The sequence below is a fragment of the Rhipicephalus microplus genome, chromosome 6 (genome assembly GCF_043290135.1).
Source record: "Rhipicephalus microplus isolate Deutch F79 chromosome 6, USDA_Rmic, whole genome shotgun sequence".
In the NCBI taxonomy this organism is placed as follows: Eukaryota; Metazoa; Arthropoda; class Arachnida; order Ixodida; family Ixodidae; genus Rhipicephalus; species Rhipicephalus microplus.
The window spans coordinates 200,230,241-200,249,175 of NC_134705.1; the positions used below are offsets into that span (position 1 = coordinate 200,230,241).

At 42.1% G+C, this 18,935-nt stretch overlaps 1 protein-coding gene across 2 annotated transcripts in view; it reads right to left on the bottom strand.

Moving 5' to 3' along the window:
* Positions 1-41: 41 nt before the first annotated feature.
* The window catches only part of Sptz (zinc finger FYVE-type containing 26 spastizin), a 97,177-nt gene continuing 78,283 nt past the window's right edge, over positions 42-18,935 (bottom strand). The window contains exons 42-48 of one of the 2 annotated variants that reach the window (XM_075867566.1): positions 18,391-18,588; positions 14,995-15,203; positions 14,422-14,584; positions 11,816-11,875; positions 4,361-4,543; positions 3,543-3,593; positions 42-2,306 (exon numbers count right to left, since the gene is read on the bottom strand). In XM_075867566.1, the coding sequence (XP_075723681.1) occupies positions 2,133-2,306; positions 3,543-3,593; positions 4,361-4,543; positions 11,816-11,875; positions 14,422-14,584; positions 14,995-15,203; positions 18,391-18,588 (1,038 nt within the window). In that variant the 3' untranslated portion in view covers positions 42-2,132. Of the gene's footprint in view, positions 2,307-3,542; positions 3,594-4,360; positions 4,544-11,815; positions 11,876-14,421; positions 14,585-14,994; positions 15,204-18,390; positions 18,589-18,935 lie in introns of those variants that run through there. The other variant, XR_012884412.1, reaches the window with a different exon arrangement.

Sequence of the window (18,935 nt, forward strand, 5' to 3'; positions counted from 1 at the left end):
TATGGTGTTTGCGTACGCCAGCAAACACAAGAAGCACAAAATAGCGAAACAAAATTCCAAATTTATAAATCCATCATGCAAGTGTTATAGAAAGGTGATATTATACAAATACTATAGCTGCATAGTTAAGGTTGTAAAGCTGTGTGGTCACATTTTTTTTACTCCAGTAATGCACGGCACATTGCCACTAGTGGATGAACAACATCCAGTGATACAAAAGTATTTAATGCGGCAATAGTGAATGCCTACAGGTTAACTGAACGCTAAGGCACACTAGGCATAGAACCATAAACTCACTTAGCTACAGGGTTGCCCATTGTTAGGAAAAACAGCTCGCGACTCTTCAAGTACCAGCAGCAGGTGAAACGATGTAAATGTGTGAAGTCTGATCTTTTCATTTGAAATATAAAGGCATTGTATTAGCAACTGTCCAAGAAATTCCAATGTTATATTCGCTTGAATGAATCACAGAAATTTCCTCAGACAGTGGAGATGGCATCTTCACCCTAAAAGAACGCTGCTATTTTTTTCACTTGGCTCACGGTATTACGAGCTTTCAATACAAGGCAATTTACGCATACACAAACACACACAGTTAATTTCTGGCTCAACATGGCTATTGGCTATTTACAAAACATGCCACCGGTAACAAACTTGCATGATGACGGTTTGGAACATGCCAAACAGTTGACAACATCTAAAAAACCAGGGTGTTTTGGTGATGTCGCACTAAAACTCGTGTGACGCACCATACAGCATATTACTGATGCAACAATAAAGAGCCCGCGTTAGCAAAGTACACAGACACTTTCCTTCAAATGAGATGTGTTTCTTGAGACATCAAATAAAAACAAGACAAGCACACATCAATATTATCTTTGGTACACCTTTGTGCTGTGACAGATTTACAACAGAGCCTTGTAAGAAGGCGCCCGGCTCGTACGCTATTTAAAGAATTTTCTTATAAAATGTCCCTTCAAGTCACATCGTTCGTATAACATGGCAAATGTCGCAGTAGTAAAAAAGAAAGTAGTAAGACACTGTTCACATAAAAATGAGCAACAAATACTAGTGTTAGAAAAGAAGAAAAAATCACAGCCATATTGTACATACCAGTCTCATATTCAAGAGCACTATTATATGGTCTGTACGTTTCTAATTACACGGTGTTCACCTTTGTCATTATTTTCTCGTCACGGCACAACCCGACGAAAAGCTTAAAGTTACAGTACAAGTTTACTTTCACAAACCATCGACGTCTATCCATACATCTAGGCATGGATACCTATACAGCCTATGTTGCACCTTTGAAATACCTTAAAAACAGAAAACAAAGGCACTTGGGTGTTGCTATTCAACTGCGAGCAAGCCCTGCTTCATGACTTGTACTCAAGATCATTGCCGCTCAGACCTAATTACATGCTTCAAGTCTCAGATCAAGGCACACAAACACTGAAGCAATGCAAGAAGTCTGAAATGATAACATGCATACTCATACACTCACTTCACAATATATTCAATATAAAGTGAGATTTCGTGCATACTGCCACCTCATAAATCCTATTATAAAGCACGGAACTTTAATAACATGATCTTGTACAGAACTAACAAACTGTCATAGAATCAAATTTGTTCAGACATCAAAGAAATGCAGTATGTACACAGTAGCTCAACTGAAAAACACGTAATCAAGGCGATATGCCTTTTTCAGCTCGCCAAAATGTATCACATATAACAGAATGTATTGCAAGTCAACTGATGTGTGGTAATCATGCTTGCAAGTACTGTACAGTGTTATCGTTCCACATCTGGACATTCGTGTCTATCGCAAAGAACTGTGCAGCTGGTGGCACATTGCACAGCATGGTCTGCTCTCTAGTGGAAGTCAAAATTTTACAAAATATTGATAGCTGCTTTGATCTACTGGATAAACATCAATTGACCGTCTTATCCAAGTTAATCCTAAAGTACTCACTGGGTGGACTACACTACAAAAAGAACAGCTATTAACACTTGTGAACACAACCAAGGGGTACTCTGAAGATAAAAGATCACCTTGGGAAGTGGCGTACTTTACAGTACTGGGACCTATTTTGGTGCATTTGTGAATACAGAAGTGTTGGCCTAGGCCTTCACTGAGGAGGCGTGCCCGCACCTAGCAGGCGTTTTGCGCAAATGGCCCGGACGCTCTCCTGTCCAGCAGCCTCGGCCAGCGCCATGATGCGCTTGACGTGGTCGATGCGGTTCTGCCTGACTGCCAGCAGGTAGGCAGTTTTGAGACGACCAGCGAGCATGTATGCTTCAACCTGGGTACGCACCAAAAGAGCTCGTAAGTACGGGCAAGCGATCATCAGAACTTGTGTGCTTAGTTTGAAGCACTGAAGGAAGCCACAGTTTTGCCAATCATCCTCATCATTTTCAGGATTTATTAATCCACCACAGGACGAAGGCCCCTCTCAATGATCTCCAGTTTACTCTGTCCTGTATGAATCGATGCCATTTTATTTCAGCGAACATCACAATTTTGTCACTCCATATATCTCTCGGTCTCCTTCGACTGTGCTTCCCATTCCTCAGTAACCATTCTGTGGCCCTTATTGTTCTTCACTGGTTGTCTGTCCTATGCATTACGTGGCCAGTGCAGGTCCATTGCTTTTGCTTGATTTCAGCTAGGATACTTGAACCCCTGTTTGTTCCCTGACCCATACTGTCATCCTCCATTATGTTACCATTACTTCTTTAATTTTTCACTCCACCGCATGCTGCGTGTTCAACTTCTCTCGCTACCCCCCAATTCACTGAATGCGACAGTAACAAGTTGGAATCGTATACGAAGTACGGTTATCAGCTAACTCCTGTAATATCCCTAAGGGAACAAAATGCCAGCATAAGGAAATATGAGTGCTGCAGCAAAAAGTGACCTTCAAGCTGTCTAAAAATAAGAACGGACGACTGTGCCTGGCTGAGCAAAGCGTCGAGTAGCATTCTAAAACAAACAGTCTACTGTTACCATTAGTACATTAGCACATTGGTTTTTTAACCAATACTTGCAAATAAGTTCTACGGAAACCTACAAGGTGACAAAAGAAGACAATTACCCATTTAATTGTGTACAACCAACCAATACTTGTGTACATATGCTATTACTTCGTCATGACAAACGCTAGCAGATCATCCGGTTGAGCGAATGATAAGAGATTATGCTATGTAGTATTAACACAGTACGACAAAGAATCTTTCACACCCTCTCATCAAAGTTTTATTGTGCCAAAATGGCACTTGTGCTCAGTTTTCAGGAGTAAAACAACAAAATATGAATTACAACCTTGGGCAACAGGTACATAACCTCAAATTCAAGTACAAATTGTTGGCAATTAGTACTACGGTTTATCATAACACGAACGTCACCAAAGAAATAGCTTCTTGCTCTTGAAAATTTTTTCCTGGTTATATATAAGAACATCAGCATTTCGCATTGAAATCATCTTTATAACCAAAATGTAGATGGTAAAATGTAAACGTGAAACAATGCAACAACTTACTTTGTTGACGTCTTTTTTCAGGCATTTAACTAGCAGGTCCAAATCCTTTTTCTGCACAAAGGAATCAACAAACATATTTGGTACATGAGGAATTAAATGGGGATGTTGTATCTGCAGTGACATAAAGATTAATTGACAAAAATCCACTAACTTTACAATTTTGCAGTAAAGCTCCAACAAGCACTACTGCTTGACCCAAACAAGCACAGTTCTCTACCAAGAAATGCACAAAAACAAGTAAAAATCCAACAAATCTTTAACTTGGTTCAGTTTGTAGAATATTCACTTGTCTTTTTGCACAAAATTTAATACACGAGAGGACAAACATGCATGCACGTCTTGTTTCACTTTGTTCGCAATTTCGTGTCTTGAATACAATGAAAAAGACAAACACAGTAAAAATATAAAGATGAATTAGTTTTGTTACCATAGTGTCACTAACGTCTTAGAAAACTGCACATGAAACAAGTGTGTTTACTATCAAGCCAATGAATGAAGGGCAGCATTATACAGTAAACAAAAATTCGAACACTATGCAAATCTAATTAGTACAGTATCACGCCTATTATGAATGCCTGTTCACTGACAAACTGAAAAATGAAACTGACTTTCTTAATATTAACAGCTAATAAATCTCCGAAGGCGGAATTAATGAGAGTAGGACTTTTGAGGAAACTCTTGTCCATCCAAACTGATTCGTCATTTCACAATAGTGTTCTTAAACCTTGTTACAGCTACTTTAAAAAATAGTGCTCTTTTAGTGCAGTAAGTAGGCACGTAGCAGAGAAGAGTGGCACGGCTGTTTTTCAGCAACTCACATCATCCTGAGAGCGCACCAATTCCTGCAAGGCCGCCAGCACAACAGCATCAGTGTCGTAGCGATCCGGGTAGCCACAGCTCTGGATGCATCTAACTAAACGCTCAACTTGCGACACAGCTCCAGCTGAAACGAGGGTCTGAGCTGCGCGCTCAAACACGACTGCACCGTCTAAGTGATTCTCCTGCAGGTAAAAAAGATATGATGATGATGATGTATGGTGTTTTTTTTGGCGCAAGGGCCATTTGATGGCCAAAGAGCGCCAGTTCATGGGATAAGAAATGTGGACAATGATTGTGATTAGCGGCTGTATAAGGGCCATAAAATTCCTCGCGGTAAGGCGGATAAAAACATACAAGTAATAAAATCATGACAATGCCGTGAAAAGTGTGTCTGGTGCGAATAGATGACAAAAGTTGGTGATAATAAAAACGATGGTGGACATGTATGGCATTAGCACAAGTGCCTCACTCGTTCGTACCCTTGCGTCCAAGGGGCGTGAGGCAAGTGCATTGCTGTGTAGCCACCGCAGCGAAAACCTCTCTGGAGAGGTCATGCTACGGAATGCCCGGGTATATGATATGGAAATTATGAATTTCTTTTAAAAACGCTAACAATGATTTATAACTAAAAAGCGGTTCCCTACCAACTAACATTGCAGGGTGTAAAGGTATAAGTTGTCGGTAGGGTAACAGAAAATGCTGTTTTCTAAGAGATTCTGTTTGCACTGAATTAACATGTGAAGGACTGTCAATGCTTCACCACATCTGTCACACAATGGTGGATCGCCACCGGACAAAAGATATGTGTGTGTCGTGTATGTGTGTCCTATCCTGAGTCTCGTTAGTATTACCTCTGTATGACGCGATTTTGATACTGGCAGCCAATGACCAAGGTGTGGTTTAATAATGTGTAGTTTGTTTTGTGTGTGTGTATCCCACTTGCTCTGCCAGTATACCCTGAGGTTTCGTTTCAGAGACGGCTTAAGATTAAGGGCCGGAATTGATATGGGTGTAGGGGCAGTGCTTTTGTGGACGGATGCAGCGAGCTGATTCGCCCTCACGTTGCCTTGAATCTCTCGGTGCCCTGGCACCCAGCACACTACAACATGTTGGTTGAGTGTGTAGAGTGTGCATAAAATGGAGTAAAGTGAGACGAGGACCGGGTTTTTTTGTTTTTTAAGACTGTGCAAAGCCGTTACCACACTGAGGGAGTCTGTATAAATTACTGCTTTTTGTATTTGTAATTGTTTGATGTGTTTAGCTGCCACAAGTATCGCGTAAGCTTCCGCTGTGAAGATACTTGTGCCTGGATGTAGAGGGCCAGCATCCGAAAAGAATGGGCCGACAACATCGTAGGACACAGAGGAGTTGGACTTGGAGGCATCTGTAAAGAACTCAGGACGTGTTTATTTGTGTTGAAGTTCCAGGAAGTATGTTCGGATATGGGCGATAGGCGCATGTTTTGTAACTTCAAGAAAGGACACATCGCAGTCTATAGTCTGCCATTGCCACGGTGGCGGATATGCTACAGGAGCCATTAAACTGTGTTCAAGTGAGACTCCAGTTTCCTCAGCTAGACTTTTCAGGCGAACTGAGAAGGGCTGCCTCATCGAAGGCCTGTTTTGAAACAGAATGGAGCTCGACAAATCATTAATAGTAGAGTATGAGGGGTGCCTCTTATCTGCTTTCACCTTAAGGAAATAAACAAAGGACATGTAAGTTCTCTGCAGATGAAGCGACCACTCATTTGACTCAACATAAAGGCTTTCTACGGGGCTGGTGCGAAAAGCACCCGTAGAAAGGCGGATGCCCAAATGGTGCACGGGGTCCAGCATCTTCAAAGCACTTTGAGTTGCAGACTGACAAACAACGGCCCCATAATCTAAGCGGGTGCGAATGAGGCTTCGATACAGATTCATGAGACATTGCCTGTCACTACCCCACGTAGTACGTGACAACACTTTTAAAACATTCATGGCTTTTAAGCATTTTGTTTTTAAATACTTGATGTGCGGTACGAAGGTCAACTTGTTGTCCAATATTAATCCCAAGAATTTATGCTCCGCATTAACAGACAAACGTTGACCGTGCAGTTCAATGTCGGGTTCTAGGTGCATCCCTCTCTTTCAAGAGAACAAGACACACGTGATTTTTTGTGGGTTCAGTCGGAATCTGTTTTCCTCTGCCCATTTGGAGACCTTGTTTAAACTTAACTGAACCTGCCGCTCACACATTGCCAGATTGCAAGACCTAAAGCCAAGCTGGACGTCATCGACATATGTACAATAAAACATATTGCGAGGGATGGTCAAGCGCAAGGAATTCATTTTTATGAGAAAAAGTGTGCAGCTAAGTACACCACCTTGTGGCACGCCTGTTTCCTGGACAAATGTTTGGGAAAGAACCGTGCCCACACGGACACGGAATGTCCGGTTTGACAGGTAACTTTCGATTATGTGAAACATTCTTCCGCGCACGCCAAGGTGGGACAGGTCTCTTAGAATTCCAAAACGCCATGTTGTATCATAAGCCTTTTCGATATCGAGGAACACAGAGAGAAAATATTGTTTATGGACAAATGCGTCTCTGATCTGTGCCTCGATACGAACAAGGTGGTCTGTGGTGGATCTACTTTCTCGAAACCCGCACTGAAATGGGTCGAGCAAATTGTTTGTTTCAAGAAAATGTACAAGTCGGCAGTTTATCATTTTTTCGAAGACTTTGCACAAGCAGCTTGTAAGTGCTATAGGCCTATAACTCGAGGGTAAAGAAGGGTCCTTGCCCTCTTTCAAAATGGGAATAATAATAGCCTCTTTCCAGGAGGTAGGGATAGTGCCAGAAAACCAGATAGCATTGTACAAACAAAGTAAGGTTTTTCGTGTTTCGATTGGTAGGTTGTTTAACATTTCATACACCACACGGTCAGAACCTGGGGCAGAAGTACTGCAGGAGTTTAGAGACATTCGCAGCTCAGCTAGACTGAAAGCTTGGTTATATGCCTCGGATCTAGTGCATTTGTGTTCGAGTTTCTGCTTTACTATTCTTGTTCTGTATTTTTGGAAAGTGTCAGTATAATGGGATGAGCTGGACACCTGTTCGAAGTGTGCACCGAGGAAGTTTGCCTGATCTTCTAAGGTATCACCCTGAGTGTCCACGAGTGGAAGTGTGTGTACTTGTTTTCCTGCTATCCTACCGACCATGTTCCAGACTTTAGCCTCCTGTGTGTATGAATTGATCCCTGACAAAAACTTCTGCCAGCTTTCTCTTCTGGCCTGCCGACGCGTTCTCCTGCCTTGAGACTTTATTTTCTTGAAGGTGTCAAGATTTTCGGCTGTCGGTGAGTTCCGAAGCAGCCTCCAAGCTCTGTTTTGCTGTTTGAGCGCGTTCGGCATTCAGAGTTCCACCATGGCACACGCCGTTTTCCTGGGTGTCCATTTGTTTGTGGGATGCATTTTGTTGCAGCATCAATCAAAAAAGCTGTGAAGTAGTCGACAGCAACATCAATGCTTAAAGTACATATGTCACTCCAATCTATACGAGCGATGGTATAAAACCGTTCCCAGTCGGCTCTGTTTATGAGCCATTTGGGAACACAAGGTGGACACTCAGTTGCTGTAGTTGTGCTCAAAACTATGGGAAAGTGGTCACTTCCGTACAGATTACTGACGACTTTCCACTGGAGTAGAGGCACAAGAGATGGAGATACTATGCTTAGGTCTATGGAGGAGTAGGTGTTATGTGCGAGATTATAATAGGTTGGTTCTTTTCTATTTAGGAGACATGCGTTCGACGAGAGAAGGAACTGTTCAATCAGTCGACCTCTTGCGTCGCAACGAGAGTCTCCCCATAGCCTGCTATGCGCATTGAAGTCTCCAAGGAGAACATAAGGCTCCGGAAGTTCATCAATTAAAGAGTGTAAATCACGTTTTTGCAGCTGATAGCTAGGAGGAATGTAAATAGTGCAGATTGTGATCAGTTTATCAAAAAGAACCGCTCGAACAGCCACTGCCTCAAGGGATGTTTGGAGTTGAAAGTGTGTGCATGCAATTCCTTTATTCACTATGATGGCAACACCTCCGGATGATATCATGGCATCATCACGGTCCTTTCGAAAAATAACGTATTTACGAAGAAAATTTGTGTGTTTTGAATTAAGGTGTGTTTCTTGTACACACAGCACTTTTGGTGAGTGTTCGTGTAAGAGTTCTTGGATGTCGTCAAGGTTTCTGAGAAGGCCCCTGACGTTCCATTGTATAATTTGAGTGTTCATGGTGAATGTAAAATAGTGCTGTTTGTACGAAAAGTGAGTGGCTGTTTAGACGGGGAATTCGAGTTCACTTAACAGGGCCGTCACCAGGCCCTGTTATTTGCTTTTTTGTTTTCTTGGCGCGCTCCAAAGAGCCACGCCGCTCTTTCGGCACCAAGGGTACCGACGCATCAATTGCCTCCTCGGAGGCACTGGATGCCCGCACAAGCGGGCTGTTAGTTCGGATTTCGGGCCTCGCCTGGTGAGGCGAGGCCTTGAGACCCGAGGACTCTGCAGTCTCCGGTCTCTGTTTGGGAGTAGGCGGTGTAGCCTGGGCTACAGCCGCCTTGGGGGCAGGTGCCACAACCGCCGGCTCCGTATGCGCGGGCCGAAGGAGTGGCGAAGGCTGATGTGGCGGTGCCCCCTGACGCGCCGCATTAGCGTATGTAGGTCCATAGAAATGAGCGACTCTTCGCCGTGCTTCCTTAAATGAAATGTTCTCCTTCACCTTTAATGTAATTATTTCTTTTTCTTTTTTCCAGTATGTGCAGGAGCGTGAATATGCGGCATGGTTTCCTTCGCAGTTTACACAGTGTGGCGGTTGTTTGCAGTTCTGAGACACGTGGCCTAGGACTCCACATTGTGCACAAGTCTGGCGACCACGACAGGTTTTAGAGCCATGGCCATACCTCTGGCATTGGAAGCAACGACGAGGGTTTGGTATATACGGCCTGATAGATGTTTTCGTGTACCCTGTTTGAATGGAATCTGGTAGTTTACTGGATGCAAACGTGAGTATTAAGTGTTTCGTTGGTATTTCCTTATTATCTCTTCTGATGATAATTCTCTGTACATTATTGACATTTTGGCTCTTCCACCCTTCCGAAAGTTCAGTTTTGGTCAAGTCAAGTAAGTCTGCGTCAGATACCACTCCGCGAGTGATGTTCATAGATCTGTGTGGTGTTACGGTGATCGGTACGTCACCAAACGTTGAGAGGCTGTCTAGCTTTACAGATTGTGTTTTGTCCCGAATTTCTAGAAGAAGGTCTCCGCTAGCCATTTTGGTTACTTTGTATCCAGCCCCGACAGTTTCAATAAGACACCTGGCAACTACGAAAGGAAATACGGTCCTCGCTTGCTTTCCGGTTTTATATTGGAACAATAGGTTTTATATTGGAACAATTATATTGGAACAATAGGTTACGAATATATATCAGGTTATTAACCTACATTACAACCTCATTGCAATAAAAATAAAGTATATGGGACATTAAATTCCTTTGTTACATCAAAAAATTTGCTATAAACTATATGCTATTAACATTTTCACTGTCTCATATACATGTACTACTTCAAGGAAAACTGAAAAGACTTTAGAATTCAATCAAACTTCATGTTTAGGAAGAACCGACATTATTGTTGATGATGTTTTAACTGTTTTTGTGGTTGTAGCAGCAGGAGCTTTAGAACAGGCAAAATAAAAGCTTGCCTTGCTCCGCCCCCACGAGCGCGCTGAAAGTGTAGGTGTGGAAAACATACGTCATCTTTGTTTCCTCTGGCACAAAGCAAGTGTTGTTTCTCATCTTCAACCACAGCCTTCGTGCTTAACCCACGACGTGCCGTAGCTCGAAGTTATCGAAGGGGCCACATTTCAGCAGTGCTGCTGTGGCAGATGACACGGCATACCGAGAATGATGTCACTGTGTTCGCTCGGCGTCTCGAGAAGCCCGGCCGCCACAGCCACTGTTTTTCCACCAAGAAGTGCTATTGGCGTTCACTTTTGAGAACTCCAACATCGCTTTTCTAATTCAGCAGGGATCAAACTCTCCTTATATGCTCCTAAGTCATTTTTTAAAAAAGTGTTTCAGCTTCCCTTTAATCATGACATACTGCAAGAACGATCTTTATCTCAGTTACCTTAATTGATCATTTGCAATATCCATGTTAATCATGTACCTCGATGTTCAAGTGTAGCTGTATGCCGCTCTTATTTAAAAATGAGTAAACTAGTCGAAAGCTTACCAAGAGCAAACAAGGCACAGTTATTTTTTGTCGTTCGGGTGCACTCTAATAAAACTTTAAAGGCATTTATGGTTTGCCTTGTCCCCTAAAAATAGGTCTCATCTGCCATGATTGCATTTTTTTTTTTTGGCAAACTCTGTGCTGATTATCCTCCTGCCAAGAATGCTACGATACATAGATAACACACTTATTTGCAGCACAGAAGTAACAGGTACGTGGCATTAAAGAGAAAAATCAGAAGGAGTACACAACTTTATCCTCATTAAAGAAAAAAAGGAAATCCATGCAGCACTGGTAAATTCCAAAAGCTGCATATTTTTCTTAGAGAGTAGGGAAGACCTTTAATTAACGCGTTAAAGCCAGTAAAGTCGACGTGCCTGGCAAGCCCAGAATGTTCACACAAATACAGAATTCACAAAAACACATCAATTCACCTTGTGACATTTGGATGGATGCATTTCTTGGCTTTCATACAAAAAAAATACAGCATGGATAGCTATTCGCAGATTGCTCCGCATGAGGCCGATTCCCATAAAATGAACAATCTGATTTTTTTTTTTTTTTTGAAGATTACCATGCTCCCACAGGAAAGTAGCTGCATTGGGAAGACAGTCAAGTTGCCAGGGTATACGAGCACACACATTTCTCAAGCAGTCTGGGACAGTCGACTCTCATTCATTCAAACTCGAAAAGACCTCTAAATTTTGTTTGAATTATCAGAAGTTCTCAGATAGATGACTCCGGGTCAGGTGACACCACACATTATGATTAGGCATTGATTTTATCACATTTAAAAATTTGAGGTGTTTTTAAGCCCTAACTGCACACAGTGAACAAAAAGATGCCTAAAGTCCACAAGTTTATTGGCCATTTACTGCTGGTCAGACTTTTTAAAGAAATTGTGAATTGCCAACTGCTTCATTGCTATAGGCATGTGCTTTCAGCAAAAGGCTCCGTATACCAGCTGAGAACTATCACAGTTTACAATGCGTGTGCTTCGTTTTAAACATTTGTTTACTTGCAAAGATTCTTTCCTTGAAGGCCTCAGGTGCCTAGTTTCCATTTTTAGACTGTTAGCATTATAGTTTGAATTATGGTGAATCTATTGTAACAGATAATTTGTAAAACGATAGGATGTCTATTGCATGCTTTTCCAAGAGCAAAGTAAATAAGAAATGAGCATCACCTGGATTATTCGGAACGCCAGACCGAAGCCTTCCTCGACATTCCTTCCATTGACTAGTACCTGAAAAAAAAAAAGCCTAATAATAAGCTTAGGTGTCACAGAAAAGGTGCACGACATTAAACAAAAACATGTTAGAAAACAGAACAATTGGAAGGATGGGCTAGTAAATTTGCAGAGCTGAGAGACAATGAATGAATGACTCTTTAACACTTGCGTACTTTCTTAAGCGGCCTCTTGTCCCTGGGCGTTGCATTAAAATTAGGTTGTGAGAATAGTGAATTTTACATTCGAAATGAATTGGAAGCAAATAATGATTTTGGTCGTCGAAATGAATTCATATAGTATATATCACACATTATAAAGATAAGTGAGCATACTTGTCATAACTTAACCAACCTGCACAATATTTTTTTTTAACTGAAACACTTTTTTGATTCAAAGAGAAGTGGTAACAACTTTGAATTGTAGCAGGATTTGACTTTGGGTAAAATGCAAGTGCTAGCCTGTGAAATACATTACTTTTTAAGATTTACCATACTTAAGAACAACTTACTAGAACGAGTCCAAAATAAATCCCTTCGGTTTATTTACCACGCGTACAGTAGACACTGTTCAGTCACTGAACTCCGTAATAGATCCGCTCTTCCTGCATTGGAGTCCCGTAGAAAGCTACATCGCTTAAAATTCCTTTATAACATAGTCAACGGACACTCAGGACTCGCCTTTAACACTTACATGCAGTACAATACATCGCGAAAAACTCGGAACAAGCATGATAACACCATAGTGGTGCCGCTTACAAAAACAAATTCTCGGCGATATTCATTCTTTCCACGAACAATCTCCGACTGGAATGAACTACCTCATGACGTCACCAGCATCGCAGCGCCCGACGCATTCTTATCAGCTGCCACTGCCTGTCTGTAGTAAAAGCTGTCTGGTCGTATGTGCAGATTTCAATTCTTCTAATGATGTTTTTACACTTCGTGTTAGGAACAAAAATTTGGATTGTATTTTTGATACCGCTCTTGTGTTGCTCCTGTAACCCGAGTATTCATGTTCCACGCAAACCTGTTATGTGGTGATTTTATTTCTGCGCTGTGAAGTGTAGTGTTATAAGTGGCTGCAAGTATGAAAGTTTGTATCACTCCTGCCTTGGCTACCAAGAGGTGACTGGCAGTATGCAATAAATAAATAAATAAATAAATAAAATAAAATAAAAATATAAGCCAAAAAAATAAAAAGCTTTTAAACTTTAAAAATTATGGAAATATTGAAGTCTAGAAGGACTTGTTCTTTGGCTAGTTGGAGTTTGCTAATAATCAAAACGTAGCGTGAAAAGACACAACAGACACACAGAACCACACACCACAAGCATTTACAAAAACGAGAGTGTGATTATTACACTCACAAGGCTGTGTGTGTAATATGTTCATTGAACCTTGCAGGGGGGGCTTTGCAGTAATGTGGATTTCCTTTTGGGTATGTGTTTTCACAATTTAGCACCCCCTTACTGTAGTGAAACTATCTTTACAAAAATTACATATGAATTAATATATACTTGAATACGTTTTCACGGCTTAGCACCCCTTCACTGCTGTGAGACCATCTTTACAGAGTTGCATGCACCAATTTCTTTATTTCGAATACTTCAAAAATTTCAATATTTAAATTCGTATCGAAGCAAATTCGAAATAGTAATAATGTTCGATTGAATATACAAAGCATCTGAATATTTGCACCAGCCTACTTAAAATGTAAGAAAACACGACTACAGTCACGCACTCAGAAGCCAGCAGAATTTCGACCTCAAAAGTGGATGCACACAAGGCTGTGCCAATTGGCGAGCACTTTAGACTGACGTCATCGGAATAATGGTCGACAATTCAGCCGACAGAGAACAGGAGTGGGACTATTTTTTTAGTCTGGGAGGCAATCGGCTTCTGTGCTTCCGTCATCTGTGCAGAGCCTCTCGTACCTTCTTGAAGAGACACTAAACTTGAAGCAATGAATCATTTTATATTGATAAATTGTACTCTGATAATTTTAATCTTATTAATTCCACCACAACAGGTTTACTAAGAGAGGACAAAATGGAGGTTGAAGTTTTATGTTTTTATCCAGTACCAAAATCTCTATGTTAAGTCACGGATTTCCAGGTGCTCTTCTTTATATTTTGGTGACATTGGCGTGACAAACTATTTCGAAACTTGGAATGCTAAGTCCATAGTTTCCTCAGAGGGTGATGTATTTCGTTTTTAGTGATTAATAACTATGTAGAATCTGGTAAACGGTATCAAAATTTATGTTTTCAAGTCGCTTGGTGCAAAAATTTCAGGGTGGCACTGCCACATGGATATTGTGTTGCGAGTTTTTTTTCACTTAGGCGTTTTCTCACAGCAAGCATAGTGATTCTGTAATTGTGGAGTAATTTATACTATGAGAAAAATCGTTTCTCTCTTTAGTGGTTCTTTAAGTTGTACCCGACATAGTTCAATCAAAGAAGACAAGTGCCTGAGCCCATTGAGGCTGCAGCTGTAAGGATGTGAATGTAATGCTTACTTTCAGGGCTCGGTACAATCCAGTTTCCTTGGTGCTACACTTACCAGGCAGGCTAGGTCTCTCTTCATTGCCATGTCACCAAAGAGAGTTGGTGTGACACCGTCAGCGCTGTCCTTCTGGCGAGGCAGCAGCAGCTTCTCCTGTTCGGTCTCGCGTGCATTCAGGAACCGTGTGATGTCGATCTGCATGTTGACCATACTAACATTCCTGCATGCAACGCACAAACAACTGTAAGCTTCCTTCTTTCGCAATGCGTACACACAAAAGAACTGGACTTCCAAATGACATGCTAATGTAGCATCTTGCAAACATTATGCCTGGCACATGACAATGTTTTTTTTTTCTTCTCCTGATCAACATAGCAACATGCCATAGCTAAGGTATTGCAATATTACATGCAGATGCAATCGGGTTTCTGCGCATCATTTAGAAGTGGTGTGATTTGATTTTAAGCTAATGAAACTGCTAGGTATGTTTACTTTTTAGAAGTTTGAATACTTCGAATAGTACTTTCCAATGTGAATCAAAAGAAACAGCAAAAACCATTAAAAAAATTCAAATGTTTGATTATTCTCATGCACCTACTTATAGAATGAACAGTGAAAATTGGGCTGTACCTGTTCACCTCCTTGGGTGACATAGCCAGAACTTGAGTGCCCGTGCTTTTTGCACGATGTCCGTCCCACGTTGTGTATTTGGACAGGTATGTCTCCAGGTGTTTTCGTGCGTCAGCCAGATGTGCAAGGCGCTGGTGAAGCTCTGAATAACCACTGGCAGGGGGGCTTTCAAAGAACTGGATGCTTGTCACAGCTGCACGTAGGTAGTCCTGAGATGAAGTTGAAAAAACGCCTTAAGACCTTCAGTGCAAGGGGTGGCCAAAATAAGTTGCATGAGAACACAGGAGTTATATAAGTGATAAGGCAACAAGCATGAAAAAGCAGTGTAACAAACAATACTCAATAAAAGAATAGAACGCAATTACCAGACAAGAAAATGAAAATAAATAAATTTACAAAGACAAGAACAGCACAATGGGAAAGACAACAATATGCTGTCATTTTCTGAAGATTGTTATATTTCGACTTATTTATTTTGTTGCAATTCAAGGAGGCAGACGGTTCCACTCAATATTAATATATTTGGGAATAAACATTTAAGCAAAAGTTCTGCAAGAGACGCACTTTATCTTAAGAGGCTGGGAATAGCCTGGAATAAGGGACGAGATTGAGTAAAATAAATCGTAATGACGCAATAGATCATGGTAAAATGATGATGGCAGCTAACTTCTTTAGCATATGATCTGGCATAACTCAACAAAATAAGAGAACAAGGCCACTGCAAATGGCAAAGCAAGTTTCTTACTGTCTATCGCTTCAATGCAAGCTAAGTGGCAAGACTGCAGCACGCAGAAAGATGATGAGCCATATGCTGATACCTGTGAAGATAATGTCCATGTTGCAGTGTCTGAACACTTGAACTAATGTAGTACTAGCTGAAAGATATGCTGCCTGTTTCCTGTTCGCCTGAGCTGCGACTGTCGGTTGCCGCCACACATTTCCACTCGCACATACAACACACTACGTGCGGGACAATGTTATCGATTGCAATTCCATATACCATTAAGCCTGGATATAGTGAAATTGGCAAATTTTCAAAAAAATTTATTATCATGAGGATTTCCTTATATACACGTTAGGTATGAAACTTCAATAAATAAATGCACAAATTAAACAAACGGGGAACTGAAGTCAAAGGTAGCCCAAAACACTTATTTGGTGGTAGAAAATGCATTACTATTGTGATAGCAGCTATATGAACACTCTCGTTGAGTTTTTGCCACGGCCGACATGTTCCTTATTAAGTCCAAAATGATAACATGTCTCTGTGCATTGTAACTTTAGGAGAGGATAAAGTCGTGCGAGCTGATCAAATAAGCCGACCCTTATCTATCGCCGGGAGGGCACATACGATAACATATCCCTGCATGTTACAACATCCATCTACAGAAAGGATTGATTGATTGATTTGTAGGGTTTAACGTCCCAAAACCACCATTTGATTATGAGAGACGCCGTAGTGGAGGGCTCCGGAAATTTTTGACCACCTGGGGTTCTTTAACGTGCACCCAAATCTGAGTACACGGGCCTACAACATTTCCGCCTCCATCGGAAATGCAGCCGCCGCAGCCGGGAATCGAACCCGCGACCTGCGGGTCAGCAGCCGAGTACCTTAGCCACTAGACCACCGCGGCGGGGCCATCTACAGAAAGGAAACTACCAGTCTTGAACAAGAATAAAAAAATGCGGGGAGGACACTTGAGTACCAATGGTGATCTTTGATTTTAAAGATGTGGTCACGACCTCTGGCGTGCATGCTATCTCAGCAATTTTCAGTGCACTTACAACGCGAAGAAACTGTAAAAAGAGCACTTCTCCCTGGAGCGACTATATTTGCTCACAAGCGTTTTGTGGAAGTTTCGTGATATCGGATCCAAAAGAGTTGGTTCCCAGACTTACTTCGTATAACATTACAGTTGGTTGCTACTGCATTGATTGCATTGCATTCAGCGTGCCATCGTGTTGTTGCCAGGGCTAATCGGGGAAGCTTAGATCTCGCGAACTCGTGGCGCAGTGCAAGACAAAAGCTTGTGACGAGTCGACCTCCAAAGATCTGTCATTGTTACTCTGGTGTCAGACAGTTTCCATCAGCACCTAATATGACATCATCTTGGTGGTGATGACACGGTTGTCCACGTTTAAGCAAGGAAAAAAAGCAAAGCTAAGCATTTTCAGGGGCTACACCATGTGTGCTCAGTGAAACCATGCACGCATGCACGGCATCGAAAACGAAGAGTGAACAACACAGATACTGCGAGAAACTATTCGGTAAAGCACCCTCCATCTGCAGCACAGCCCCACATATGTCACACTAACTAAAAGCGTGGCACTGTCAATGCAAAAGTACTCTTATTTTTTTGGTCTGGAGGGAGGGAGAAGGCACATTCACACATGCACCCGCGGCGGCAAGAACGGCAGCAACGCCAGCTTGTGGGGCGCAGGCCTTCCTGCCCACCTCACGCACACTCAAGCGCAATAACGAGTGCTCGCTCTCGCCTTGGTGTCACCGGGGCCACGAGCGCGCTGCCGCTACTTCGCGCTTTATGGGCGGTGGGACCGCAAAAGATGCATGCTCATGTCAAAATGACAAAATCCGGGGCGAAATTTCTAGATTGTCTGTGGCAAAAATTTGTTATATCAAGGATTACTCCCACTGTTTCTTTGTTAAATAGACGTCGCGAATACATTTGCTTCTACAGAGTAAAGGGGGGGAATAGAAAAACTTGGTTATACTATCGAGGCTCGTTACAGGCAGGTTTAACTGCAAAACCCCATGGCATAAGCAACAGCAATAATGAACCTGGAGTGTCCACATAATTACTATCGCAATAAGTACAAGTCACTGCCCCATTACAAAGGGAGCTGAACATATCATTGATCCATCTATACACATGTAACAAGCTTTCAATGAGAACTGGTGATAGTGCTACCATGGATCAGACAGGATTGCACGAACTGCTCGCAAAGGCTATGTGAATGTTTTCACACAATCCAGCTGATGTGTCAGACCTGCGATACTTACGATAATCAGTATTTAATTCCTGTGTTCACTTAGAAAAGCAACTGCGATGTGTGCAATGCAGTTCTTTAAAAGCGAGTTTCATTTTTACATGAATTATTTCATGAATCATGTACACAAGCACGTGCACACACACACTGGCACTAATTATCATAATAATTGATGTGGGTTAACGTCCCAAAACCACCATATGATTATGAGAAACATCGTAGTGGAGGGCTCCAAAAATTTTGAAATGTAAGTATGCAGGCCTCAAGTATTTTCTTTCACCGCCATCAAAAAAGTGGCCCCTGTGACCGGGACAGCAGTTTACCCTTGATAACCACACATTATACTGGCACAACCAAGTAGATTTGTACAATGATGTTCTGGCACACCTCCATGAACAGCTGCACAGTGTAGAGCGTATGCATTCGTCCTCGTTTCTGAAGGCTGCGGCAGACGGCAAGTAGAGTAGGCCACCACCGGTTCAGGCCGGTGTCCATCTGGCGAAGCGATGAAAGCAGCGCGTCCAAGGTGCCCTGCTTCAACGACGGCTGCAGTAGCTCCTCTATGAACAGCTCCACCTCGCAGCCCTGCAAAGGAAGATGACACTGATCAGCGACACCAACCAGCTAGTGACCACAGCAAGAATAATCAACTAGAACTCTTCCTAGTGTGTGAGTCAAGAACAAGGGAAGCCTCGTACAGAAGATGGTGTTCATTTCGTTACACATGAAAGACACTGCTCAGCTGAATGACGTAGAAACGTTTTCTGATAACTGTTTAGCCAGTGTGGCAAGTATACATGCAAGCAGCTCCCGAAGAGTCAAATTATGATGATCATTGACCATTTGCTAAGAATGAGAGCTAACTACACTAGACTCTCCATAAGCTGAGTCTGAGGGAATCGGAAAAAATATTTCCTGCTAACAGGAGTTCG